The 27500-nt window shown below is 46.5% G+C and overlaps 2 protein-coding genes across 4 annotated transcripts in view; one reads left to right on the top strand and one right to left on the bottom strand.

Annotated features, from left to right (window-relative positions):
* Positions 1 to 12776, top strand: part of LOC143040067 (uncharacterized) — a 127028-nt gene extending 114252 nt beyond the window's left edge. For both annotated transcript variants that reach the window (XM_076210715.1, XM_076210712.1), the window contains one exon: positions 12646 to 12776. In XM_076210715.1, the coding sequence (XP_076066830.1) occupies positions 12646 to 12683 (38 nt within the window). In that variant the 3' untranslated portion in view covers positions 12684 to 12776. The remainder of the gene's footprint in view (positions 1 to 12645) is intronic.
* The window catches only part of LOC143040066 (uncharacterized), a 123187-nt gene that overhangs the window by 50577 nt on the left and 45110 nt on the right, over positions 1 to 27500 (bottom strand). The window contains exons 2-3 of one of the 2 annotated variants that reach the window (XM_076210707.1): positions 12642 to 12766; positions 9906 to 10136 (exon numbers count right to left, since the gene is read on the bottom strand). In XM_076210707.1, the coding sequence (XP_076066822.1) occupies positions 9906 to 10136; positions 12642 to 12766 (356 nt within the window). The remainder of the gene's footprint in view (positions 1 to 9905; positions 10137 to 12641; positions 12767 to 27500) is intronic. The other variant, XM_076210708.1, reaches the window with a different exon arrangement.

The raw sequence follows: 27500 nt of genomic DNA, 5'->3' as shown, positions 1-27500 counted from the left end.
AATGTCCTCATTCGTTAGATTAAAATATTCTTGGTGGAATGGAAATTGACATGGATTATATAAAAATGAGGGAATTAAAAAAAATAACGTGACAGTTATATGTCTCATTAGTGAAGTTGTCTACGCAGTTGAAATCAGCCGATTCTACACCAACAAGACAACGACTTTGGTTTCAGTAATTCGTTCGCAAAATTTCTCGTGTTGAGTTTATTTTCGACTGCCACCAGATGATTTTATTCGCCAGGTAAACAAATCCTCACTACTAACCGAGCTGAAATAACACTGTCCTACCACATTTGTTTAAAAATGACCTCGTAGTCGACATGACGTCACATCGGCCTCACACATTGTGTGACAAGACGACATGACGTCACAGTTAAGCTCCGCCCTTCTGTATGCGTTCCAGCATTTTATTTTTAGAATATCGGGTTAAACACAGCAGTGGACCCCGGAGGGAAGACGGGGAGGGAGGGAAAGGGAGGTAGGTCAGCAATGAGCGACATGACGTTGCATGACGTTAAAACGAACGGGAAAATAACCAAACAAATATTTCGAGAAATTGCGTTAATATTATAAATATATATATATATTTAAATATATATACATTTATATATATATATATATATATATATATATATAAAATCAATAGTAGTAACAATAATAATAGTAATAATAATAATAACAATAATGATAATTATAACAAAAACACAAGAGTGGGTGCCCCAGTCAAGGCACGCACCCAACCATACCGGACCACTACCCATCCCTGCCTCCCTCCACAGCAGGGCCGCCGCAGCTGGTTTACCCCCACAACTTCAATGTATGGTAACGTTTCTCCTCATCCACCCAACAAACAATACAGAACACACACTAAATAAAAATAATAACAATAATAATTCACATAAGACAAAAAAAAAGGAGAGATGAAAACGCAATTTTGTCTGAAAGAGGACAATTGACGGGAGAGAAGGGGAGAAGAAAAGAGAGGACAATAGGACACAAAAGTACAGAAGGAAACGAAGAGAGTGAAGGAAGGCAAGGCAAAGCTAGAGGATTCGGGAGACAAAGGACGAGAAAGAAAGAGCGGGGAGAGAGAGAGAGAGAGGAGAGAGAGAGCGGGAGAAGAGAGAGAGCGCAGGAGGAGAGAGAACAGGAAGGTAAAGAGAGAGAGAGCAGGAAGTGAAAGAGAGAGAGAGAGGAAGGGAGAGAGAGAGAACAGGAAGTGAAAGAGAGAGAGAGGAAGGGAGAGAGAGCAGGAAGGGAAAGAGAGAGAGAGAGCAGGGAGAGAGAGAGCAGGAAGATAGAGAGAGAGAGAGAGCAGGAAGGGAGAGAGAGAGAGAGAGAGAGAGCAGGAAGATAGAGAGAGCAGGAAGATAGAGAGAACAGGAAGGGAGAGAGAGAGAGAGCAGGAAGATAGAGAGAGAGAGCAGGAAGATAGAGAAAGAGAGCAGGAAGGGAGAGAGAGAGAGAGAGGAAAGGAGATGAGGGGGAAGATAAGAGGAGGAAGGAGGAAAAGGAGGAGGAGGAGAAGTCCTGCTTGACTGCTCTGCCGTTCTTCAGCCTTGAATCCGTGGCCTATCACTCCTCCTCTTGCTGAAGCCCTCCTCCTCCTCCTCTTCCTACTTCTAATCTTCCTCCCCCTCCTCCTCCACTTACTCCACCTCCTCTTCCTTTTTCTCCTCCTCCTCCTTCGCACTTGTAAACGAAAAATCAGAAGTAGGCGGTCCCAAACCCACTCAGTCATCGCGTGGAGTCAATAAAGGGCATCCAATCTTAAAATCTCCAAAATCCGGTAGTCATACCTAGTCACCTCGCAGGGCGGGGAACGACCAATATCATATATTATATATTATATATATACACATATATACATATATACACATATATACATATATATACACATATATACATATATATATCATTATTATTATTTATCTATTTATTTTACCGTTGGAGGAAGTGGCACTTCTCTCTTGCCCACCGGGAGCGAGTACCGGGGTGCACAGTGGTCCGGTTCACCCTGAGCATAGCGGTATTATCTGGCGCCCGGAAGCGACCGACCCCCTTAGGCTTCCGTCAAGCGAGAAGAAAAAAATGCAATAACAACTTAACACTGATCAATCAAAAAGTGTGTGTGTGTGGGGGGGGGCTACCTTTCTTCTCTGTCTCGCGTGCGTCCTATTGACATCAATTTCTCGGCTGAATCCGGTTGGGGCCACCTACCTAGCTAGCTAGCTGGGTCCGGCGCACGTGCGGGCACCCGTTTCATCCGAGGCAGGGTGACATTGTGTAGACGCACACCAATTTTTTTTTTTTTAACACGTCATGAACTAATGAGTAAAAGCAGCTCTTTCCTACAGCACGTCACGAACTAGTTTGTTCACTGGAGATCAACACAGTTATGCAGTATATATATATGACGCAATCGGTTTAGTCACTAACACTTGTCACGGGCTAGCTCAGGTTCGAGTCCTTGGCTGTACCACGTTCCAATTTCTGCATGTAGGCCTCCTCGAGTCGCTCAATGTTGATGGCTTAGAATTAAAGTGTATTGTGATTGATAATTATCGCCCCACCTCTTCATAACGTCACATCTTTCTTCCCGAAGAGAACTGCCCTGTTCTTGTTCAGACTCCCCTCCCCCATCTCTGGGAGGGGCAAGAAGGGCAAGGGCAACACCGTGACAGCAGCAAGGGCCAACCTTTCCAGCAGAAGCCTCTCTCTCTCTCTCTCTCTCTCTCTCTCTCTCTCTCTCTCTCTCTCTCTCTCTCTCTCCCTCTCTCTCTCTCGTCCTTTTCAATCTTACCAATTCTCCTACGATCTACTCCTCTCCCTCCTCCTCCTCCTCTCTCTAGCGCTCTTGTTTTTTGTTTGTTTTTTCTCCGCAAGAAGATTATGAGGCAGGGGAGCAATAAGAGACGAAATAAGCTATCTTGTTTTGTTTTTTCTCTCTTATTGATGCATTTCCTCAAAATTGACAAAAAAAAAAATCTTGAAAACAGTTGTTAAAATCACAAGAATCCTTATCCAACTTCAGCTGAGAGAGAGAGAGAGAGAGACGTCATCCACTCCCTCTATCCCGTTACATCTATTTCACGACCTCTGCCCCCCTCCCCCCCCCGCGCCCTGGCTGCAAATGCTCCCAAGGTCTCACCACGCCTTGCTGAAGCCGGCCTCTCCTGAAGTTCATCTCTGAATTGTACCTTCCGTATTGGGTGGTCCTCTCCCTTCTACTCTGTCTACCGCCAGGCGATTTTATTTATCTCCATGGCAACCTTCCACCCCACCCCCTACCCTCCATGGAGATGGCAAAGATGATCCTGGCGATTCACTCGATCAGCTGGGGGAAATGTAAACATATGACGTCATCCATCAGCTGATGGGAATGTAAACATATGACGTCATACATCATCTGATGGGAATGTAAACATATGACGTCATCCATCAGCTGATGGGAATGTAAACATATGACGTCATCCATCAGCTGATGGGAATGTAAATATATGACATCCATCAGCTGATGGGACTGTAAATATATGACGTCATCCATCAGCTGATGGGAATGTAAACATATGACGTCATACATCAGCTGATGGGAATGTAAATATGTGACGCCATCCATCAACTGATGGGAATGTAAACATATGACGTCATCCATCAGCTAATGGGAATGTAAACAAATGGCGTCATCCATCAGCTGATGGGAATGTAAACAACTGGCGTCATCCATCAGCTGACAGGAATGTAAACATATGACGTCATCCATCAGCTGATGGGAATGTAAACATATGACGTCATCGATCAGCTGATCCGTGAAAACGTTTCGGGAAACGTCATCAGCTATTCTACCTGCCGTCAGATGATTTTATTCAACCTAAGCAGCGAGAGAGTTATTGTTCTACTCAATAATAAACATTACGATCAATACTACTAGTGACCACTTCGCGAAATTATCATCGCTTTAGAAATGTAACACGCAATGAAATGTCGACAGCAAAGTCTGTAATGACCTACAAGAAATGATTATCCATTTATCTTGCGCAAGCATGACAGAAGATAACAGTTTAACACAATCAAATAAATACACATTATTTCCTTCTCTGTTTTCTCCCTTTCCTAAGGTCAGCTCCTGACTGTCCCAACCCTTCAACAGCTTCGCTTCTTTATTTTCCTTTTGTTTTCAAAAATCTTTTTTTTTTCGTCCCATTGTTCCTGTCCTCGTCTACCGCGACTTTTGATTTACGCGAATCCTGTTTCCTTATACGCGATCTCCACTCCTTCGCGTAACGAGGAGGACGTAACAACAGCGCCCGCGTGTCGTTAACGCGCAAATGAAGATAGTTTACAGTTCCTTCTAAACAACCGTTTTTGTACCCACATCCAATTCCTTAACGGGGCAAATATGGAACAAGTGGTCTCTCCTTATCGCGAGCAAAAAAGCAACCAACCCGAAACCGTTCATTCTCCCTCGGCTTTTGTCTTGGAACCTCTCTCGGCCTTCGTGACGTGCTCGTGCGTCAGCAAGGTCACCCTCGAAGCCCCCCAAGTGAATAAAATCACCCGGCGGCAGCTGAGGGAAATGGAGGGTGACCATGGGGTTCAAATTGTATCAAGATTTTCTTCAGGCGATTCTGTTCGGGTCAGCGGAGACCCCTTCAATGACGTCATCGGAAGCGTGCTGGTGGCCTCTCATTGGCTTAATGTGGGTTCGAATCCCGCACTCTTTTTCGATTCCCATTAGTGACCGAGTTACCTTTGCCAACAGCCCCCCCAAGCGCATAATAGGGCACAGGTGGCGGTTTCGGCCGCAGCTACTCAGCGTCCCCTGGCGTAAGTTCTTGACCACCTTTATGGGCTCCTCTTGACCTCCGGCATTTTGGGGCCAAGGCCCTGCGAAGGTACAGACGGTCCGAGGAGGTGGGGGAGGAAGAGGAGAGGAATAGGGGGGGGGAGAAGAGAGGAAGTTAGAGGGGAGAGGGGGAAAATGTGGGTGGGGGGGATGAGGGGGTGAACCCTCCAGCGTGTGTAGTCTTCTTCAAGGACTTTTTTCTGGCTTTAACGCCAGGCGATTTGAACACAGAGAGGGAGGGAGAGAGAGAGAGGAGAGAGATAGAGAGAGAGGGGCGGTAGGGAAGGAGAGGGAGAGAGGGTGGTAGGGAAGGAGAGGGAGAGAGGGTGGTAGGGAAGGAGAGGGGGAGAGGGAGAGAGAAGAGGGAGAGGGAGAGAGAAGAGGGAGAGAGAAGAGGGAGAGGGAGAGAGAAGAGGGAGAGCGAGAGAGGGAGAGGGGGAGAGGGGGTGAGGGGGAGAGGGAGGGAGAGAGAGAGAGAGAGAGAGAGAGAGAGAGAGAGAGAGAGAGAGAGAGAGAGAGAGAGAGAGAGAGAAGAGAGAGAGAGAGAGAGAGAGAGAGAGGAGAGAGAGAGAGAGAGAGAGAGAGAGAGAGAGAGAGAGAGGAGAGAGAGAGGAGAGAGAGAGAGAGAGAGAGAGAGAGAGAGAGAGAGAGAGAGAGAGAGAGAGAGAGAGAGAGAGAGGAGAGAGAGAGAGAGAGAGAGCGAGAGAGAGAGAGAGAGAGAGAGAGAGAGAGGGAGAGAGAGAGAGAGAGAGAGAGAGAGAGAGAGAGAGAGAGAGAGAGAGAGAGCGCCCTTGCATTGTGGAGCCGGGCTTCCCAGGCGGGCTGTTTGGCCCGTTACTTGCCCCGAGGCCTCTATAGGGCTCCGGACGGGGCTCTTGAACTCTCGTGTGCTCTCTCACGCTCTTCATTAACCACCCGCGGTCCCCTCTCACTATCTCACGTGTTGCTCGCTCTCTCTCTCTCTCTCTCTCCGATGAGGGTTGTCCGCTTTTCACGATTCCAAGACTTCCGCCTGGCTATTTCATTTAGGTCAGGTCGAGTTAGGACTCCGGGATCCCGTAGGAAGAAACCCCCCGGGATCCCGTGGTGAGATCCCAGAGATCCCGTGGGAAGTCCCCCTCCCGTGATCCCGTGGGGAGATCCCAAAGATCCCGTGGGAAGTCCTCCCCCCGGGATCCCTTGGGAAGAACTCCCGGGATTCCGGTCGGAGATCCCGCGGGATCCCTGTCGGAGATCCCAGGGATCCCGTGGGAAGACCACAGGGATCCCGTAGGAAGACCACCGGGATCCCGTAGGAAGAACACCGGGATCCCGTAGGAAGAACACCGGGATCCCGTAGGAAGACCACCGGGATCCCGTAGGAAGACCACCGGGATCCCGTAGGAAGACCACCGGGATCCCGTAGGAAGACCACCGGGATTCCGATCGGAGATCCCGCGGGATTCCTGTCGGAGACCCCAGGGATCCCGTGGGAAGACCACCGGGATCCCGTGGGAAGACCCCCGGGATCCCGTAGGAAGACCCCGGGATCACGTAGGAAGACCCCGGGATCCCGTAGGAAGACCCCCGGGATTCCGGTCGGAGATCCCGCGCGATCCCTGTCGGAAACCCCAGGGATCCCGTGGGAAGACCGCCGGGATCCCGTAGGAAGACCACCGGGATCCCGTAAGAAGACCACAGGGATCCCGTAGGAAACCCCGGGATCCCGTAGGAAGACCCCCGGGATTACGGTCGGAGATCCCGCGGGATCCCTGTCGGAGACCCCAGGGATCCCGTGGGAAGACCACCGGGATCCCGTAGGAAGACACCTGGGATTCCGGTCGGAGATCCCGCGGGATCCCTGTCGGAGACCTCCGGGATCCCTGTCTATCCCGGACCCGCTGAATCCTTCCAGGCGAATAAAATCACCTGACGGCAGCTGACAATGACGTCATCGAGGTCTCACGCTTTCCTCGTGGTGTCACTTAGGAGACTCACGACCACAAGACTTGTCGACTTGTGACACCCCCCACCCCTACGGAACCGAGTGACGCAGTATTTACGTAATTAAGATTGGGAAAGTCTCCTATCTCCCCATTCTGCTACGTACGACTTTATCCACAAAGGTAGAAATATAAAAATGAATAAGTGAAATAAATAAATAATAATAAAAATAATAATATATATATTTATACTACCTACCGTTCTATGTCGCCGTAAAAGAATAATATGCAATAAAAAAACAAATAGTTCACATTAAAATACGAACTATAAAAAGTACATAATAAAATTACGTAAAAAATGCACATTATAAAATACGTAAAAATGACCACAAAATACGTGAAAATGCACATAACAAAATACGAAAAAATACACATAAAATGCAAATACATATACTATGAAAAATACACGTATGATAAAAGATCTTAATAAAAAGATGAAAAATACACTTACGACGAAATCTAAATATGAAAAATATACATACAACGAAATTCGTAAAAAATGGGAAAAATACACATCAATTAAAACATATGAAAAAAATATACGCATACCAGTATATTAGCGTTTGTCAGAATAGAGTAGTCTACTATCCTCCGGTTCCAGAAATCAAGCAAGAACCAAGAGTCAACAAATTACTAAGAGCGTGAGGGACCGCAAATCTCCAATGTCTACAAAGAGCTGAAAAGAGCCAATGTTTACAAAGAGCATTTGTACAAAGAGAGAGAGAGGGAGAGGCTCCGTGCAGCTTGGTAATGAGACTATCCATCTCCTCTCAAATCTAGAAAAAAAAAAAAAAGCCTAAGATACGGGAGACCTTAGCAACCATAGCATCTCTTCCTTGTCGATTGGTAGCCATGATCGTGGCTTTACTGAATAAAAAACAAATTATTTCCACTACGTAACAGATCATTTTAATCTAATGTTTCATCAACTCGTAAGATTTAGTGTTTACACTTCTGCTGTATACGAGCAAGGCGACGTCAGTGCTACCAAACAATATTGATGGGACAGAGATGTCATTCTTTAACGAATACGGACTAAAGACTCAATACAGAGCCAAATGTTGTAGTTCCATTACAAGACAAAGGATATTAAGAACCATGCACTGTGTGTGTGTGTGTGTGTGTGTGTGTGTGTGTGTGTGTGTGTGTGTGTGTGTGTGTGTGTGTGTATGTATGTGTGTGTGTGTGCGTGTATGTGTGTGTGTGTGTGTGTGTGTGTGTGTGTGTGTGTGTGTGTGTGTGTGTGTGTGTGTGTGTGTGTGTGTGTGTGTGTGTGTGTGTGTACACATGTTGATACATAAACACCAATGCTAATAAGAACACGGGTACTGTGTTCACTCATGCAAAGTAGACCACTTGGAAAAAAGAAACTAACGAAGCAGAGCGCTTTCGTATATTACATCCAATGCACTGGATGTAATATACGAAAGCGCTCTGCTTCTTTAGTTTCTTTTTTCCAAGTGGTCTACTTTGCATAAACACCATTGTATATGCATAAGAATGGGTTAAAGCATATACATTCTATGTGTCAGGCATAATCCACGCGTACATGTCCATACATTGTATGTTGTAAACATTAATAATTGTGGAATCCCTCAACCCAGATGGGACTGAGGGGTTAATCACTGAAAAAATACATGCATATGTGAAAATTATGTTTATATCTTAATATTATATACCAACACGTGCATGTGTATGTTGTATGCGTTCATGTATGTGTATGTGTATGTGATGTTCATGCAAGCACATGGAGCCATGTGCTGTTCCGGAAACCACACCAGAGTTCAAGACACGGAGCGCCACACCTTGAGGAACCAGGAGCCACCCTGGGTGCCAAAGGAAGCGGCACCCCGGAATCGTGGCGCCAAAAAGCTTCGGCACCCCGTGAATGGGATGGCAAAGGAAGCGTGGCACCCCGGGAATGGGATGCCAGAGTAGGTGTGACACCCCGGGGATGGGGTGCCAAAGGAAGTGGCACCCCGAGCAGAGGGCCCAAAGAAGAGAGCCAGGAGGTTCTACACCGACATCCGCCACGACGTGCACTGAGGAGGAGGTCTTCTTTCGAACATTACCTGACGGTACCACAGGGGACGCGGCGTCTCCGAGGGCGTGCAGCAACAGGAGCTGTTGGTGCACGACGGGCCTGCGCCCCGACGACGCTGACGCGGCCAGTTGCACCATGGCCTCGCTGTGCGGATAGGGCAAGGCAGCTGAGACGCTCGGGTGTTCGTACTCGGGATTGTAGGGACCGTAGTACGCCCCCGGGAGGTACGTGGACGCGTCCCCAGACACAATGTGGGACTGCATCGGGATCTGGGACGACCCGAGGAAATGGGAACCAGGAAGCGGGGCGTGGCCCGGAAGGACTCGACTGTAAGACTCTGCGCCTCTTTGGGGAGGGAGGACCTTATCCCTGTGGGGTAAGGAGGATGACGAGGAGGAGTAGGAGGAGTAGGAGGAGGAAGAGGGAGGCTGCACCGGGAGGTGACTGCGCGCTCTAGCGGGTACTGGCGCTTCTTCGATAAAGCGCGCGGGCCCTATCTGCCGCGGCAGGTAGTGCCCCTTGAGATGGGTCGCCTTCGGGGATTTGGGAGCCAGGGAATAGTCGGGATGAGGAGGTCCTGGGTAGGAATGGGATGGGCGAGGAGGCGAAGGAGGCGGAGGCGTCTTGGGACGGGGGTGGACGGGTCGAGGGACAGGAGAAGTTTCCTCTTTGGGGGGAAGGAAGAGAAGGGCCTCGTCTCTCGGCAGGTACGGAGATCGGGAGGCGGGGGCGGACGGGGAGGCGGAGGGGGCCCTCGATGGCAAGACGTACGGGTACTGGGACCCGCTGGGCGCCTCCGGGGGAAGCCCGGAGGACGCCGCAGGGTCCAAGAGCACCGTTCCGGCCAGATCCCCCGTGGTCCCTCCGGTGCCCCCGAGCCCCGCCAGGTCCTCGCTGAGGGGGGCGGAGGGGGGCTCGCCGCTGCTGCTGCTCACGCCCTCCCGGATCTCCGTCTGCTGCCGGAGGAGACCCGTCGGGTCTGTGGCGGGTGTGGGGGGAGGGGGAGGGAGGGCACTCGAAGCATCACTACCTCGGGAGGTGTTGTTGACCCGGGCGGGTTCTTTCGGGGCGGCGGGTTCTTTCGGGGCGGCGGCGGCGGCGGCGGCGGGGTCGTCCTCGAGGGCTGCTACTGCCGAAGGGTCCTGGACGTCAAGGATGCCCCCGGTGTCATGGTCGCCGATGGGCAGGACCCGTGGGCGCCCCTGCAGGGTCCTCCGGGGCGCCAACACACTCAGGTTGCTCCGACCCGACGACGACACTGCTAGGGAGGAGAGAGAGAAAGAACGGAACTGGGGATTATGATCTCGTAAAGACCAAATGGCCTCCTGTCCCTGAGAGAGGGAGAGAGAGGGCAAGGGGGAGGGGGAAGAGAGAGAGAGAGAGAGAGAGAGAGAGAGAGAGAGAGAGAGAGAGAGAGAGAGAGAGAGAGAGAGAGAGAGAGAGAGAGAGAGAGAGAGAGAGAGAGAGAGAGAGAGAGGGGGGGGTGGGATGGGGGAAGGAAGAGAGAGAAAGTGAGATGGGTAACAAGCATACCAATTCACCTACCTGCATTACCAATGCTTCCAACGAGCCTAAAATCACTATAATGACACGTCCTTGGTATCGGCGCGTACCTGAATATTAACAGTTTTCCACGAGGACGTAACTGTTTTGGGGCCGTATTCTTAAACCGTGCTTGAGGACGTGATGCCCCAGACTACATAATCTCAAGGACCTTTGCCCAAACGGATGATCAGTTGTGTATTAAAATCGACCTACTACATGTTTCTCTACATGAGAAGGGAGGAGACTGCAAGAGACTTTAAGGCCTACACTAGGCAGTTCCATGTCCATTACCGTCTGTCATTCCTATTCATAAAGTTCTCATCTTCTCTTAAAACAGCCTTTTGCTTTAGCCCTTACTACTACATGGTTACTAAGTTTATTCCATTCGTTCACTACCCTGTAGCTAAACCAGTTCTTGCCTATCTATGTGTCTAAATACTTCTTCTCTTTCGCAAAGTGTACTTTAATCTTCCTCCGATTCAATTCTTTACTGAAACGTTCATAAACAACATTTTAGACAAATCCTCCGTCCGACTTAGCCATGCCCTTCCTTTCAAATTCCTTCCAAGGATTTTCCTTTCTAGCCTTGACACTAAAAAGGACGGAGTACCTACTAATCTTTTCTTTAAAAACGGTGCTTCCGTGCGGGTTCCCTCCCTTAGTAAACTGTTCCTTATCTGTCCATTCCATTCCTTATCCGTCCATTCCATTCCTTATCTGTCCATCACCTTGCCTCTAACCATTCTATTGAAAGGTAATTGCGCTCAACCCTTAAAACTATGGTCCTATAGATTTGTCTGATCTGATCGTATCTTAACTTTTCGAATTCATTCTGTTATGAAGTTTATGAAACGTCCTTACGCCCAAGAACTCGAAGATATAATTGAACGTTTCCATTGGAGATCTAACGTTTCTGTTGGAGAACTAATCTAACGTTTCGACCGGAGATCTAACGTTTCTACTACAGTTCTTCTAACGTTTCTGTTGGAGAACTAATCTAACGTTTCGACCGGAGATCTAACGTTTCTACTACAGTTCTTCTAACGTTTCTGTTGGAGAACCAATCTAACGTTTCTACCGGATATGTAACGTTTCTACTGGATATATTCTAACGTGTCCTCTGGACCTCTTCAAACGTTTCTGTCGAACTCCTAGCCACCCTATGGCGGTACTCCAATCACTCCTAAAGCTTCTGGGTGGGAGTTACAGTTCTCGTCCATGAAAACGTCCACCCTTTCTGGACAGCGTGTCTGTGTGGAGCTTCGTGTTGGCTACCCATTCGGTTATCACACTGGGCAACCACGGACTTCACCATCTCCCGACAGTTGAGAGTTCGTTTGAGTAAAAAACGACTTCGGTTACAAAATTTGAATTTTCAAATCTCCAAATATAAAATTATCTTTCCGTCTTAAGTAGCAAAGCTGACTGATGAACTAAGATTGTAAACCTATACGAATGTTAAGGACCATTTCCACGGTCAAACGGTTTGTCAATTCCGGTTTGTCAAACATGTGTTCGAAGTGACGTTTGACCGTATGAACGGGATATTTGGTTGTCAGACAGGTTTGTCAAACGTGTTTGACAAACCAAATACCCTATTCACACGATCAAATATCACTTCAAACACTTGTTTGATAAACCGGGTTTGACAAACAGTTTGACCGTGTGAATACCCCTTTAGACACTGTCGAAATGTTCTTAAGAGAAATCTAGATTTCTGTGAGCGAAGTCATATTTTAGTTATTCGAATGGAGGTTGGGGGTAGGATGTCGGAGGAAAATTAGCCCAGTGTGATATCCTCCTTTACACACGAGAGAACAGGGTGACCAGATGGAAGCAAGGTACTACAAAGACAAGTGACCTTTCGTCCGGAAAGTGTGACTGAATTACAGACACCCCCTCACCCCGCAGTCCACAAGGAACCTTGACTGAATGGCTCAACACAAAATAATATACGAAGTAGCGTATTATATATAAACTAAAGTACACAATAATGTAGAGTAACACGTTTCTGTATGTTTGAAGATCTCTACAAAGAGAGAAAGAGGAGAGACAGAGAGGAGAGAGATAAAAAGATATATAGAGAGAAAGAGATAAGAGAGAGAAAGAGAGAAGAGAAAGAGAGAGAGAGACTGAGGAGAAAGATACACGATTGATGTGAAGGATATATTTCACTAACATGGCGGTGACATCCCGTAGACTGACCGAATGTTTTACTCACCTAGGACGTGGTGTGGCGGGGCTAGCTCTGGCTGGTAGATGAGGTACTGCAGAAGCACGTAGACGATGAAGGCTGCCGGCAGGAAGGAGAGGAACCGCTTGATTTGCAGCCAACCCATGTAGAACCTGATGGGGGGAGGAACCAGAGAGGTTAGACACGTTTCGACAATGACCCCTAAACATCATCAGGCAACTTGTATTATTTGGTGCATATTTTATACTTTTTTTTTTTGCGGTATTGATTATAGTGCGTCCGTGACCAAGATTATTTTCTGCCATACTACAGCCCCTAGTTAGCGGATGGTGAGCAGAATGTATCTTGCAGTATTAAGATATAGGCAAGAACTGGTTTACCAATTAGAGTAGCTAACGAACGGAATAAACTTAGTAACCATGTAACGAGCGCCGAAACTACTGGTTGTTTTAAGAAAAGTTTAGATAACTTTCTGGATGAAGATGATGGGGGCAATGAACACGAGACTTCCTAGTGTAGGCCCTGGGGTCACTTGTAGCCTCTTTCATTCTTATGTTCCTAAATGTGCTGTAAGAACGAGTTTCCTCACATTTCCTACAAGATGATTTGAATTAATTATTCACATTTCGACTACTTATTCTGCCGCCAGGTGATTTTATTAAACAGTTGGGGGTCTATTTAATCAGTGTCATTTCTTTAGGAAAATAAAGACTCATTCTCAAGCTAAATCAAGAATTATAGTTTTATTATGGTTGTCGTCGACAGGATTTTTCAGCTCGTCGGTTTGGAAAAGGTTAAAAACTGCAACTGACACACACACACACACACACACACACACACACACACACACACAAAGGAATACTGAATATAATCATGCAATATTGTGGCTACTGAGTCCAAATTTTGCATTATGCATACCTAATATACCTGCAGGAACATAACGTATGAGTTCTTGTGTGTGTGTGTGTGTGTGTGTGTGTGTGTGTGTGTGTGTGTGTGTGTGTGTGTGTGTGTGTGTGTGTAAGTGTGTGCGTGTGTGTATACACGTGCCTGGACTCCTGATCAAGGGTTCTGAATAGAGCGCGATCTCGGTACTATTGAAGGTCCGGCTGGGACGCTACTAGTGTAACAACCTGTGCGCGTGTAAGTCTTTGCGCGCGCGAGCACAAACAACACACACACGTGAATTAAAAAGAAAATATAAATAAAACACTTAATTGCCCGGCACAGAGAAGCAGTTTGACTGTTGTGTAACCCAACTCATCTCAAGAATGCCAAACAAGAGAGCGTTGCCAAGTGCCATCGCGGTGGCACTCCTCCAGTGCCACCGACCCACTCAATCCCTTCATTCGGTGTCATGCGATCAAACTCAACTCTCCTCTCTTCCATTTCTTCAGTCATCCACCCGGTCTCTCCCCTCATCCATTTCTTCCATCGCCCACCCGGTCCTCAAGTTCGGGAGGTAACGCTATCGACGAGATCTTGGGGTCTTTTACAGAGGGTTTGGGTTAGGTTAGTACAAGAAGTGCGGTGCCAAGCCGTGGCTCAAATGCCCGCCACTCCGGCGGCGACAATGATCGAAAATGGCGTATTGTTTACATAACGCTGGCGCTATCCTGGTCTCAAAAGTGGCGGTATTCTGGTCTTGCTTTGTCCTTTCTGCTCTCTTACCTCCCCACCCCCACCCCCTCTTTTCCTCGCCTCCGCTTCCCCAATCCCGGGCCACCTCGTCCGAGTCACCCACTCCCTCCGGTCTTTCGCTGTTGCCAACAATGCAGTCAATGCCAGGTAACACAAGGCTGCACCGACAACCAAGTACTTGAGGAGGACACACAAGGCGAATGTTGTCGATAGTTCGATATTAACAAAACCATAACTGACCGTGGATTGTAGTGAAGGTTGCCTCAACGCAAACTGCATAAAAGACAAACAAGGCGTGACTGGATAAAGGCCCCAATCAAGGAAAGGCGCTCACAAAGGCGTGAAGATCTCCCGAAAGAGATTTAATTTAGTCAGTCTCACTCACACACACACACACACACACACACACACACACACACACACACACACACACACACACACACACACACACACACACACACACACACACACACACACATTGCTGGTGCAGTGGTTAGTGTCGCGGCGCGAGATGACGGCCCGAGTTCGCGCCTCACCCAGAACGAGGTATATTGATACAACGATCACAGATAATAGGTTTAGGAAAGAAACAAGGCAAGGTTTACCGACAGAGTGGTTAATGAATGGAATAGATTTGGTAACGATGTAGCGAAAGCTGAAACAATGAGGTAATTTCATGGATACGGATGACAGATGATAAGGGGCATGGGACTGCCTAGTGGAGGCCTTATGGTCTCTTGCGGTCTCCTCGATTCTTATGTTCTTATTAATCGTCTTCAATCCACCGCACCTTCAACCAGGTGCTACTTCTATTCAGCTCCGGAGAGACGTCGGGTAGGATCCGGCCATGAATGGGAACACTTGGTACCTGCTGCCTCAGCGGTAACCAGCGCTTTCATCCTTGGAGGCAAGGTGGAGTCACAAAGGAGGTAAAGGGGAGATATGAGGAGGAAGAGTAGAGGCATAAAGAGTAGAAGGGAGTAGATGTACAAAGAGTAGAAGGGAGTAAAGGTATACAGAGTAGAAGGGAGTAGAGGTATAAAGAGTAGACGGGAGCAGAAGTATTAAGAGTAGACGGGAGCAGAAGTATAAAGAGTAGAGGAGAGTAAAGTACAAAGAGTAGAAGGGAGCAGATGTACAGAGGGCAGAAGGGAGAAGAGGTATAAAGAGTAAAAAGAGTAGAAAGGAGTAGAGGTCTAAAGAGTAGAAGGGAGCAGGATTATAAAGAGTAGACGGGAGTAGAATACAAAGAAGGGAGTAGAGGTATAAAGAGTAGAAGGGAGTAGAGGTATAAAGAGTAGAAGGGAGCAGAAGTACAAAGAGTAGAAAGGAGTATAAGTACAAAGAATAGATGGGATCAGAAGTATAAAGAATAGAAGGTTGTAGAATTATAGAGTAGAAGTATAAAGTGTAGAATAAAGTATAAAGAGTAGAATGGGGCAGAAGTATAAAGAGTAGAAGGGAATAGAAGTACAAAAAGTAGAAGTGAGTATATGTAGAGTAGAAGGGAGTAGAGGTATAAAGAGCAGAAGCGAGTAGAAGTATAAAGAGTAGAAGGGAACAAAGGTATAAAAAATAGAGTAGAGCACAAGTACAAAAAATATCAGATTTCTTCTGTGAGAGAAGACTGGTCTCCAATCATGAAAGAGTACTGCGTGGTTCTGGTCCGTAAGGGTTCCACCCAAGTCTCCCAAAATAAAACCTGTACAGTCCGCACCCCATACGTGGATGAACGGGGTTGAAGTTAACTCGATTCTAGGCGAGAACGGGGTTAGGTTTAACCCGATCCTGGACGGGAATAGGAACAACGTTAACTGTTCGGTAACCAAGTGGGAACAAAGTCGTTTCCGCCAACGAATAAGATTAGTTCGATTCCAGAAACTACTAGGAACGCGTTTAACTAACTCTATTCCGGTCACGAACGGGTTTAAAACTAACCCAGTTTCCATGAGCAGTTAACCCCCAAATGTTATGTTGAACAAGACTAGCCGCCATACCGATCACCTGATGAACACAGATGTTCTTTGTGAACATTTCTATTCAACAAATGTTCTGGCTGTCTTGTGCTCAGCGAAATTTGAAAGCAAGTAAACACAAAAAGGCTTTCTCTCGCACGCTGACCCGACAAGAAGTTTGCAAGAGTGGCATGGCTATTCATCTTCCCTGACTAAGTTATATCTGACAGGTGCATAATATATATACTCTATATAAATATATGTGGGTATACATGTGTATATGTTTATGCATGTATGTATATTATATATATATATATATATATATATATATATATATATATAAAACTGCTGAAGAGGACCGCAGCCAGTGGTCGAAATATACGGTATATACTGTATCTCAGCTTATCTTTCTCCGAGAGTAGGTTTAAAATTTATTTAACACATGCGCTACGACATCTACGTTACTTGATATACAAATATTATATATATATATATATATATATATATGTCACTGTACACGCCACATGTTTTAAGAGTACATGTACACACGTGTACATGTACATCTCCCACACGCCGTTCATCCAAACGAGACGAAGATGGTTTTCAATATGATGCAAATTTTTGGTTTGCAATTCTCACGTTTCAATTGAATCACGAAGGAAAAAATTAACAAATGAATAATAGATGAAACTGAATAAATCATAAGGATGAGAGGTAAGAGGAGGTAGAAGAGGATCATGTTGCGGAAGAAGAAGAGGAAGAGGAGGATGAGGAGAAGGAGGAAGAGGAGGATGAGGAGAAGGAGGAAGAGCACAAGGAGGAGGAGGAGGAGGAAGAGCACAAGGAGGAGGAAGAAGATGAAAAGGAGGAAAAAGAGAAAGAGGAAGAGGAGGGACACAGAGAGAGAGAGAGAGAGAGAGAGAGAGAGAGAGAGAGAGAGAGAGAGAGAGAGAGAGAGAGAGAAGGAGAGAGAGAGAGAAGGAGAGAGAAAGAGAAGGAGAGAGAAAGAGAAGGAGAGAGAGAAAGCGAACACTGAACAAAGGAAAGTGGAAGTACGTATGAGAAGAGGAAGAAGAGGAAGAAGAGGAGGAGGAGGAGGAGGTAGAGGGTATGAAGTGGTCAAGGTAGTAGAGGGAGACCTGGCTCGGGGGGGGGGGGAAGTGGAGGAGGATGGAGGGGAGGGGAGGGGAGGTCAGGTGGAGGTGAAACATTACGTAAGGAAGGAATGCGGAGCAGAGATCAGATTGCAGGAGAGAAGAAGAAGAGGGGAGACGAGGGGAAGAAGAGGGGAGTGGATGGGAATTGTGGGGAGGGAAGAAAAGGGGACGAGAAGGGAAGAAGAGGGGAAGAGAAGGGAAGAAGGAAATGAGGGAAGAAGAAGAGGGGACGAGAAGGGAAGGAAGTGAGGAGGAGGGAAGAAGTGGGGAAGAGGAGGGAAGAAGTGGGGAAGAGGAGGGAAGAAGTGGGGAAGAGGAGGGAAGAACGAAGTGAGGAGGAGGGAAGTGGGGAAGAGGAGGGAAGAACGAAGTGAGGAGGAGGGAAGAAGTGGGGAAGAGGAGGGAAGAAGTGGGGAAGAGGAGGGAAGAAGTGGGGAAGAGGAGGGAAGAAGTGGGGAAGAGGAGGGAAGAAGTGGGGAAGAGGAGGGAAGAAGTGGGGAAGAGGAGGGAAGAAGTGGGGAAGAGGAGGGAAGAAGTAGGGAAGAGAAGGGAAGAAGGAAGTGAGGAGGAGGGAAGAAGAGGGGACGAGAAGGGAAGAAGGAAGTGAGGGGGGAGGGGAAGGGAAGGTAAGTGGGTGGGCATTTGGGGCAAGGAAGAAGAGGGGAAAAAGGTAAAGGGGCTACAGGACCCGATGGAAGAAGACTGAGCGGATGTAGGGCAAGGTGGAGGAGATTTGGGTGGACGAGGAACGAGGAGGTGGAAGAAAATGACGTGGGTGGTAATAGGTGGACCGGTGAAGAAGTTGGTGTGGCGTGGAGCACAAGTGGAACACAAGTGGAGTACATGTGGGGCACAGTCCCTCGTGAGCGCTGGTCGGAGACTGTGTACCCAGAACAGTCGGATCTTCATTTTTTAAATTTTATTCTCTTTGGCGCCAATGATTTTATTCGTCTTCAGAGGTGCTCCCAAGGCAATGGATGGTCCATTAAGTCCGTCTTGAGGATGAAGCTACGGACGCGTTGGCGCCAGGAATTCTTGGCCCCAGTCAAGCAGCATCGCCAGCTCACGAGACATTTCCGGCGCCAGTTCAAAAGGTAGCGGTGTAAATAAACCCAATTTAACCTCCCTCAACCCCGGAAATGACACTACCCTTCTCGGGGCAAAGCAATGAAGCTTGTCTCCTGGCGCCAGGCTTACAAAAATGGTCTCTTGGCGCCAGTTGTAACATACCCGATCTCCTGGTACTTATTAGCGAAAGTGGTCTCCAAGCGCCAGAATAACAACGCTAGTCTCCTGGCGCCACAGTCACGGAGTTGAGTCTCCTGGCGCCAGGCTAACAAAAATGGTCTCTTGGCGCCAGTTGTAACATACCCGATCTCCTGGTACTTATTAGCGAAAGTGGTCTCCTAGCGCCAGAATAACAACGCTGGTCTCCTGGCGCCACAGTCACGGAGTTGGGTCTCCTGGCGCCAGGCTAACAAAAATGGTCTCTTGGCGCCAGTTGTAACATACCCGATCTCCTGGTACTTACTAGCGAAATGGTCTCCAAGCGCCAGAATACCAACGCTGGTCTCCTGGCGCCAAAGTCACGAAGCTGACCTCTTTGCGCTAAAGTCATGAGGCTGACTTATTTGCGCCAAAGTAACGAAAGCGACCTCTTGGCGCCGAAGTCGTGAGACTGACCTGGTGGCGCCAAAGTCATAAGGCTGGCTTCTTGGCGCCAAACTCATGAAACTTCTATAGGATTCAACCAACCCCTTTCCACACTCAGTTAGGGCTCTTGATCGATGAATGCCTTATTGCATCTCAAAGATAGTCTCTCAGCTGAATAAAATGGCCTGACGGCGGCCAGAACGGGTTTGTAGAAAAGTGTTCCCCTTCTCCTTTTTTCTAAACACAACATATTTAGGTCTTGCATCCACACCACAATACAAAATAATAATGATAATAATAATAATAAAGTAAACAAAAATTATGATAATAATAATGACAATAGTAATAATAATAATAATAGTAATAATAATAATAATAATAATAATAATAATAATAAAAGAAAAAGTTAAGAGAAACTCATTCTTCCTAATCATGTTATTGTTCGTGTGCACGTGTACATTTACAAAACCTCTTTGTCTTCCCTCTGAAGCTGCCCCCCCAAACCCCCTCCAGGGGTTAAGATCCGCAGCTGTAGAGCAAGTCATGGTCTAAAGGGCCGCCACAAACAGACAAAAACCTTGACGAAAGGAACCCACCCTCAACGCGGTTGCCAACAGAAAACCCGGGGCGGGTTGTCTGCGCGTGCGCGTGTCCCCTCTCGCAGACATGTGACCAACCCGGCCAAGGAGGAACCGGGATTTGCGTCTTGGTGTCCGTCACATGTTGGGAACAAGTGTGGACGGACGCTCGACCGAGCCAACCCGGACAGCAATGTTCCTGGATTTAGAGTTTATCTATTTTAACCCTAAAACAAAAGACAACAGTATTACCAGATTTTGGCAAATCTTGTTACTATTTGGGGTGGGTGGGGCGCCATTTTCTACCGCATATGCACGTGATCTTTTCCCTCCTTTTTTCCAATTCATTACAGAAGAGAACCCTCGGCGGAGGAGACAAAGGAACACAAGGAAGAACAAACAACAACAGGCCTACTGACCCTAACGAGGCTGTTTGTGTTTACTATACTAAGCTACAGTTAAGATAACAGGGTAACTAGGCGACAGAAGATGAACTAACACTACTGCTACCACTGTCCTATCCAATTACAATTAATTGCCGGGCTGTCAGATCTTTTATTGCAAGGGATAATATTTTATTTGCGGATTAGAGTAAGTATTTATCTAGTCGATTTGTAAATGTTTTTATTGTGTTACTTTCAACAAATGTGGAAGGTAACGAATTCCACGCATTAACAACCCGGTTAAAGAAGAAATGTACAGAACTCGTGGTTGTATCAACTTGATCAAACCTATCGAGAGCTGTTTGGAGTGAGAACAAAGGGTGCCTGCATGGGGGTTTGTTTGGAGAGACCATGGGGATAGTGACCACGGCGTGTGCATGATGCTACGCGCCTCCCGGCGTATGCTCCCAATTGATGCTCATTATCATCTTCGCAGAAATTGGTGAAATGGGCAACACTGCCACGAGGGACACTCCGAGCGCCCGCGAAGGGCAATCCTGAAGTACTCAAGTACTCTAGTACTCTAGAGTACTCCATACTCTACTCCAGATTTTGGCTCCACTCGAGTGAAGTGCGAAGGAGAGAGAGAGAGAGAAGAGATAGAGGGGAGAGAGGAAGGATAGAGGGGAGAGAGGAGAGATAGAGGGGAGAGAGGAGAGATAGAGAGGAAAGAGGAGAGATAGAGAGGAAAGAGGAGAGATAGAGGAGAGAAGAGAGGAGGGAGGAAGGGAGAGGGAGAGAGAGGGAGGGAGAGAGAGAGGGGGGGAGGGAGAGAGAGGGAGGGAGGGAGGGAGAAGAGAGAGGGGGAAGAGAGAGGGAGAGAGAGAAAGAGAGAAGGAAGGAAGGGAGAGGGAGAGAGAGAGAGAGGGAGGGAGAGAGAGGGAGGGAGAGAGAGGAAGGGAGAGAGAGAGAGAGGAGTTAAGAGGAAAGGAGAGACGAGTGAACGAGGAAATGAGAGAGGAAGAAAGAAGAAGGAAGGAAAAAAGAGAAAAGGAGAGAAGAGGGAAGAACAGAGAAGGCAAGGAGAAGAGGGAATAAGGAAGAGGAGGAGAAGAGACAGGGAGATGGGGGGGAAGGTGAGGACGGAAGGGGTGGTGGTGGAGGCAATATGGCGCCGAAAGGATGGAAGTCGCAAGAGATATCCGAGAAGGAATATTAGAATTTAAAGTGATCAGCATTCGTCTTTGAGTGGAGATTGAGTGATTGAGTGAGGGGAAGGGAGGTAGGAGCCAGTGCACCCTGTGACCCCAACAGAGGGCAACTACACTACCCTCATGACGTCATGCGCGGGGTATTCACTGGCGAGGGGAGAGACGGGGGGGAGGTTGAGTCGACGAGAGAATTTCCCCTCAGTCTTCTCCTCCTCCTCCTCCTCCTTCTGCAACTACTTCTCCAGCTCTTTGACCTCCTCCTCCTCCTTTCCCACGTCCTTCAGCTTCTCCTCTTCCTTCTTCACCTCCTCCATATTTCTCTCCTCACTCCCCCTCCTCCTCCTCACTCTCCCTCCTCCTCCGAGTTTGAGCGAATGTACGACAACCTTAAGAATACGTTCCTTGTCAATCCAAGAATAAACTCATCAACTCATCCTCGTTACCCCGTCTCCTCCTCCTCCTCCTCGTCCTTTCGCAGTTCACTGCGTCCCTGTTGCCAAGGTCCTCCTCCAACCCAGACTCTCAAGCACGACCGAGAAAGCTTCAAGCGACGAGCGGGACCCCGTTTTCTTCAAGACGTTTCAATACAACTTGCATAAACACCTGAATTATTTATTTATTATTTATTCATAACTATTATTCTATATTCTTATTCTTATTGTTTTCTTATTTTTATTTCTATAATTTTTATTTGTTTATTTATTCATTCATTATACATATTTTTTAACCGACCTCGTTGAGCACTTTCACACGGACCGACTTTTCGCCGTGCGCTGTCCACGAAACGACGTGGATGAGTGGGACGCTTTCGCACGTCACGACCACGTGTGAAAGCGTCCATAGACACCCATGGTTACTAGAGAACACGACGTCGTGTCGTGGACGGCGAAAAGTCGATGCGTGTGAAACGAGCAATAGGTTCTTGTGGTCCTTCATGCTCTGTCATCGTTAACTCGTTAATGTAACATTTCTAGCGTGTGATCCAGCTAGAAAGCGGCCGTCAAGTCTCGACATGGGAGACGACGACGACAAGAGGGCTTCAACCTCGTAACAAAGTCACGATTTATGGTCCGCTGTTCATCAACGCTTCTATCCTTGAGGACAAGAGTCACGTTTGGTGAAGGTTACGTGTGTGTGTGTGTGTGTGTGTGTGTGTGTGTGTGTGTGTGTGTGTGTGTGTGTGTGTGTGTGTGTGTGTGTGTGTGTGTGTGCGTGCATGTGTGTGTGTGTTTCACCATGGTCTTGGATCACGTGTTGGACTCGTGATCGACAGTTATCAACCTCCCGGATGAGAGCTCAGAGCTCGTATGACCGATCTATAGTTAATACTGTGACCTTACACGCACACACACACAACTCCCCGCCCACGAGAGTGTGTGTGTGTGTGTGTGTGTGTGTGTGTGTGTGTGTGTGTGTGTGTGTGTGTGTGTGTGTGTGTGTGTGTGTGTGTGCGCGCGCGCCTTTATGTGGAGCTGAAAACGACAGCATTTTTGTTGTTTAATCTTTTTCTAGCATTTTAGATTTTTCTAATGCTGGTTTTTCCTTCGGGCGAATGAGCATAAATTAAATTTGCATAATTTTCTATTTAACATTTCAACGTTTCGTCTTTAATAAGACATCTTCAGGCTAGTCTGTAATGCCATAAGACATATTACAAAACGGTGTGATGAAAACAAATAATATAACAGGAATGAAAAAATAATACATAGATGGTTGGTACTTACATCCAAAAGTGGATTAGGTGACACCTGGGGGCGGGAAGGGGAAGGATATATATATATATATATATATATATATATATATATATATATATATATATATATATATATATATATATATATATATATATATTTTTTTTTTTTTTTTTTTTTTTTTTTTTTTTTAGTGAAGTATCACTCCCACGGGCTTTGTAGGAGTGATACTTCACTCCCCAATTTAAATAAAATCTGGAAAGGCCACTGTGAGGTCACCAAGGTGGGGGGGGGATTTTATTTTATTTATTTATTTATTTTATTCATCAATTTTCCTCCACAGCTGCTCAGATCACAGCTGCACACACACACGCGCACACACGTGGCGCAGTGGTTAGAGTTCTCGCCGCTCAGGGCTCTTTCGGGAGGGAAATAGCTGCCGATCTCGAGTCCAACACGTGATCCAAGACCGTGGTGAATCACACATGTATATATATACTGTATATATATAAATTTTTGTCTAGTGCGTGATGGGCTTCATGCTAAGAGGGTTAATGTGCTTAATCAAGGTACGATGTACCAAACTTTTGTACATTTGTACTACAAGGAGGACCGTGAGCTCTTCTCGACGAGGCTGATGTACATTTCTCAATTGCCCTTGACGCGTTTCGACGCTTACATAAACAAGTGTCCCCAGCCTTATATACCTTCGACACTTAGTACTGCATCAGCTTATGCTTAGTAAAGCACTTGGTCAGGTGATGTTTCGGCAGTGACTGCTCTTTCGACATTAAGAACATAAGCAATGGAGGAGACTGCAAGAGACCCTACGGCCTTTACTAGGTAGTTGCATGTTCCGTACCCCTTGTCATTCCACATCCACAAAGTTATCCTTATCTTATCTTAAAACTACCAACCGTTTCAGCGCTCACTACATGGCTAGTGACTAAGTATTTCATTTGTTAACCCTTCTATTGGTTAACGTTGGAACGTCCTTTTCGAGAATTACAAGACACTCACGTATCTCCTTAAGTGAATAAAATACAAGATACCAGGATACAGTGAGGGTTTCAGTCTGGTGTCGCCAAGCGATTTTATTCAGCGATGGGGTGGGGGAAGGGGGTTGGGACGAATGAATGTTGTGATTCATTAGGTAATGCTAAATCCGGATACTTAATACAGAAAAGGTCCTATTCACTTCCAAGCCTTACCCGGCAGAAAACCACCTGAGTACCACCTGTCCATCACCAGCAACAAACACGAAACCACCTGACCCTAACCAGCTACAGCCACCAAACCACCTGCCCCTAAACACCTTCAGGCATGAAACCGTCTGCCCTATAACCAGCTACAGGCTCCAAACCATCTGCCCTATACCCAGCTACAGGCACCAAACCATCTGCCGTGTAACCAGCTGCAGGCACAAAACCACCTGCCCTATAACCATCTACACCCATCCACCTCCATTCTCAGAACATATGATAACATTTACATAAGAATGAAGGAGATTACAAGAGACCATAGTGCCTACACTTGGCAGTCCCATGTTCCCTACCCCCTATCATCGCCATCCATAAAGTTATCTAATCTCTTAAAACCACCAATAGTTTTAGCGCTCACTACTACATGGTTACCAAGTCCATTCCATTCGTTAACCATTCTATTGGTAAACCATTTCTTGCCCATTCCCTTCCTGATCTTAACTTTGTCCAATTCAAACCCATTACCAAGAGTCCTGGCCTGGATGACGTCAGCCAGAATAAAGCCACGAACGTGGCATTCTTGTATATAAACACTCAGAGGCGTAGCCAGTAAAGACGGAGGGGGGGGTCACAGGGGACGTCCCCCACCCCCCAAATGCATTTTATCATGGAGGAATTTAAAACAAGTATTCGTGGTTACATGGATTCACAACAGAGGAATGACTTACCTCCCACCCCATTACATTTTACAAAAGATTACAGAAGGATTACAAAGGAGGAGCATGTCGACAGGAGACCTTTTGGTCCATAGCTAGGTTGGATGCAAAAAACAAATAAATAATAATAATGCAAATAAATAAATAAATAGTAAACAAACAGGTAAATAGTAAATAATAATAAATTGACAATAATAAATTATAATCAAGGAAATAATAAACAAACAAATAAATCAATAATGTAAAATAAATGGCAGGCATTACAGTATCTTGTTTAGGGAATTTAAAACAAGTGTTCATAATTTTAGCTGTGCCCCTTGTATACGCGCATGCCCTATAGCGTTGCTTCCCAAACTGGGGGTCGGGACCCCAAGGGAAGACCGTGAGTTAAAGAGGGAGTGAGGCTCTCACCGAGTTGTGAGGTTCTCACTGTGGCAGGAGGTTCTCACTGTAACGTGAGGTTCTCACTCTATACCATCTCACCCAAGATTGCTTCTGTGAAAAAAAAAATTCTCAGTGATGAGAGTTTCCATGTGTTCGATTAGTTAATGATGATTTGTCGTTTTTATTATCTTATTTATTTATCTATTTATTATTTTTATTTGTTTATTTATTTATTTTGCTGCGTATAACCGGCAAGTGCAAAGCTCTTTCATGGCTTTCCAACCCTTCCCGACACGGCGGACACCAGAGGTGCAGTAGCCCAGTGTCGCACGTATGTGCTAACGAGTATGATCAAGCTGATCACGCTGATTTCAGACTTCATTCACAACCACAGCTATTCCAACATACAGACTGTATCATCCCTCAAGGGATTGGCCGGTCCTGCAGTGGGACATTAAGGAGGGAGGGGTGCCACGTAGCATACGAGAGGTACAGTGCCATAGTTCTTAGTGACCAGGCACTGACGCACATGCGAGTGCCAACTGATACTCTACCTCAAATACCTCAGCTTCCCACCCCTTATATAAGGCCCGTGGTGTATCGGTGTGTGCGTCTGACAAACACGTTTCCACAAACGGTAAAGTCTGGACAATCATTCGAGCTTCCTATTCGTCCATGCAAAGTGTTAAGTCAATAAATCCACGAGATAAGGCATCAATACTTCAAGAAATTTTGAAAAATGAAGTCAACAATTTGCTGGGGGCGGAGCTAACCAAGTGACGTCAAGTCGCTCTATCCGGGTTATCTCCCCGTGATCCAAAAGAACCCAGTCTTCACACGCAAGGGGGCGGTGCTAATGAATGACGTCAAATCGTTCAGTCTATGTAGCTTTTTTTATATTCCCAACGGGCCTCAAGTCTCTTCACGTGCATGTGGGGGTGGAGCTAACGAATGATTTCAAGTCCTTCTGTTCGGATTGTTTTCCTCAAAATACAAGAGGAGACTTCTTCACGCGCATGTGGGGGGCGGAGCCAATGAATGACTCAAATCTCTCTGTCCGGGTTGTTTTCCTCAAAATACAAAAGGAGACTTCTTCACGCGCATGTGGGGGGCGGAGCTAATGAATGACGTCAAATCGCTGTGTCCGCTGCGTCTTCCTTAAGATCCTGAGCATGCGACCTGCAACCCTCGTTGCCTTCTATAAATATCTTTACTATGGGATACATACCCGGGGCGGAGATGAAGTAAAAATACTCGACCCTTCCTACAGTTAACGGCGAATACTGAACGCACACGTACAGGTGTAATCGCGCTCTGGTGTAATCGCGCTCTGGTGTAAACACACACACACACACACACACACACACACACACACACACACACACACACACACACACACACACACACACACACACACACACACAGAATAGGAAAAATTAACAGATTTCACATTGTGGAACAGGATCTTGAGGTCATGGGAAAAAAATACAATATAACATGCTCTCAAGGACATTAAAGTAGATAACAAATTAATAAAAATTAAAAACAAAATAAACACACTAGGGCGATCAAACACTTCAATCCAACGACGTACCAACTGAATTGACGCCCTGACGACGAATAAAATCGCCTGACGACAGGCGGAAGATTGCCCCCTTCCCCGTCGAGTAATAACGAGGGCGGTGGAGGGTACAGGGTCCACCGACAGTGGCGCTAGGAACGGCGGGTTGCCAACTTTGTCCCAAGTGACTCGGCGCTTTGGCACCGTGACGCTAGCAACAGCTGGCGGCGCCAGGCTGGGCGGCCCGTGGCTGAGGCCATGGGGGTCATACCCCTATATCTATCCATTGACTCTCCCTTTTTTTCGTTTTGTTTTCATTTGCGATCAGAAGCTGAGGATCTGAGAAGTAACCAATTACCTTGTTTCTCGTTTATTTTACTGATGCATTAATAAATATTATATATATATATATATATATATATATATATATATACTCGCATATAGAATTAGACAAACTAACCTAAGCAAAGTTAGGTTAAGCTAACCTAAGCAAAATCTTCAATCATCCTATAAGAGAGAAAAAACTTTGGATGATACTCTCATGACAAGTAACATGTATATATATATATATATATATATATATATATATATATGTGTGTGTGTGTGTGTGTGTGTGTATGTATGTATGTACTGTATATATACACACGCACGAATAAAAAAAATACAATAATAACTAAAATAAATTAATAGTAATAAAAGTTAGATGAGCAGGTGCAAATCACTGAAGAAACGACAAATAAAGAGAAAGAGAGAA

This window comes from Oratosquilla oratoria, chromosome 27, assembly GCF_046742065.1.
Source record: "Oratosquilla oratoria isolate Oo_2021 chromosome 27, ASM4674206v1, whole genome shotgun sequence".
NCBI lineage: Eukaryota > Metazoa > Arthropoda > Malacostraca > Stomatopoda > Squillidae > Oratosquilla > Oratosquilla oratoria.
This window is presented reverse-complemented; position numbering and strand designations above follow the sequence as displayed.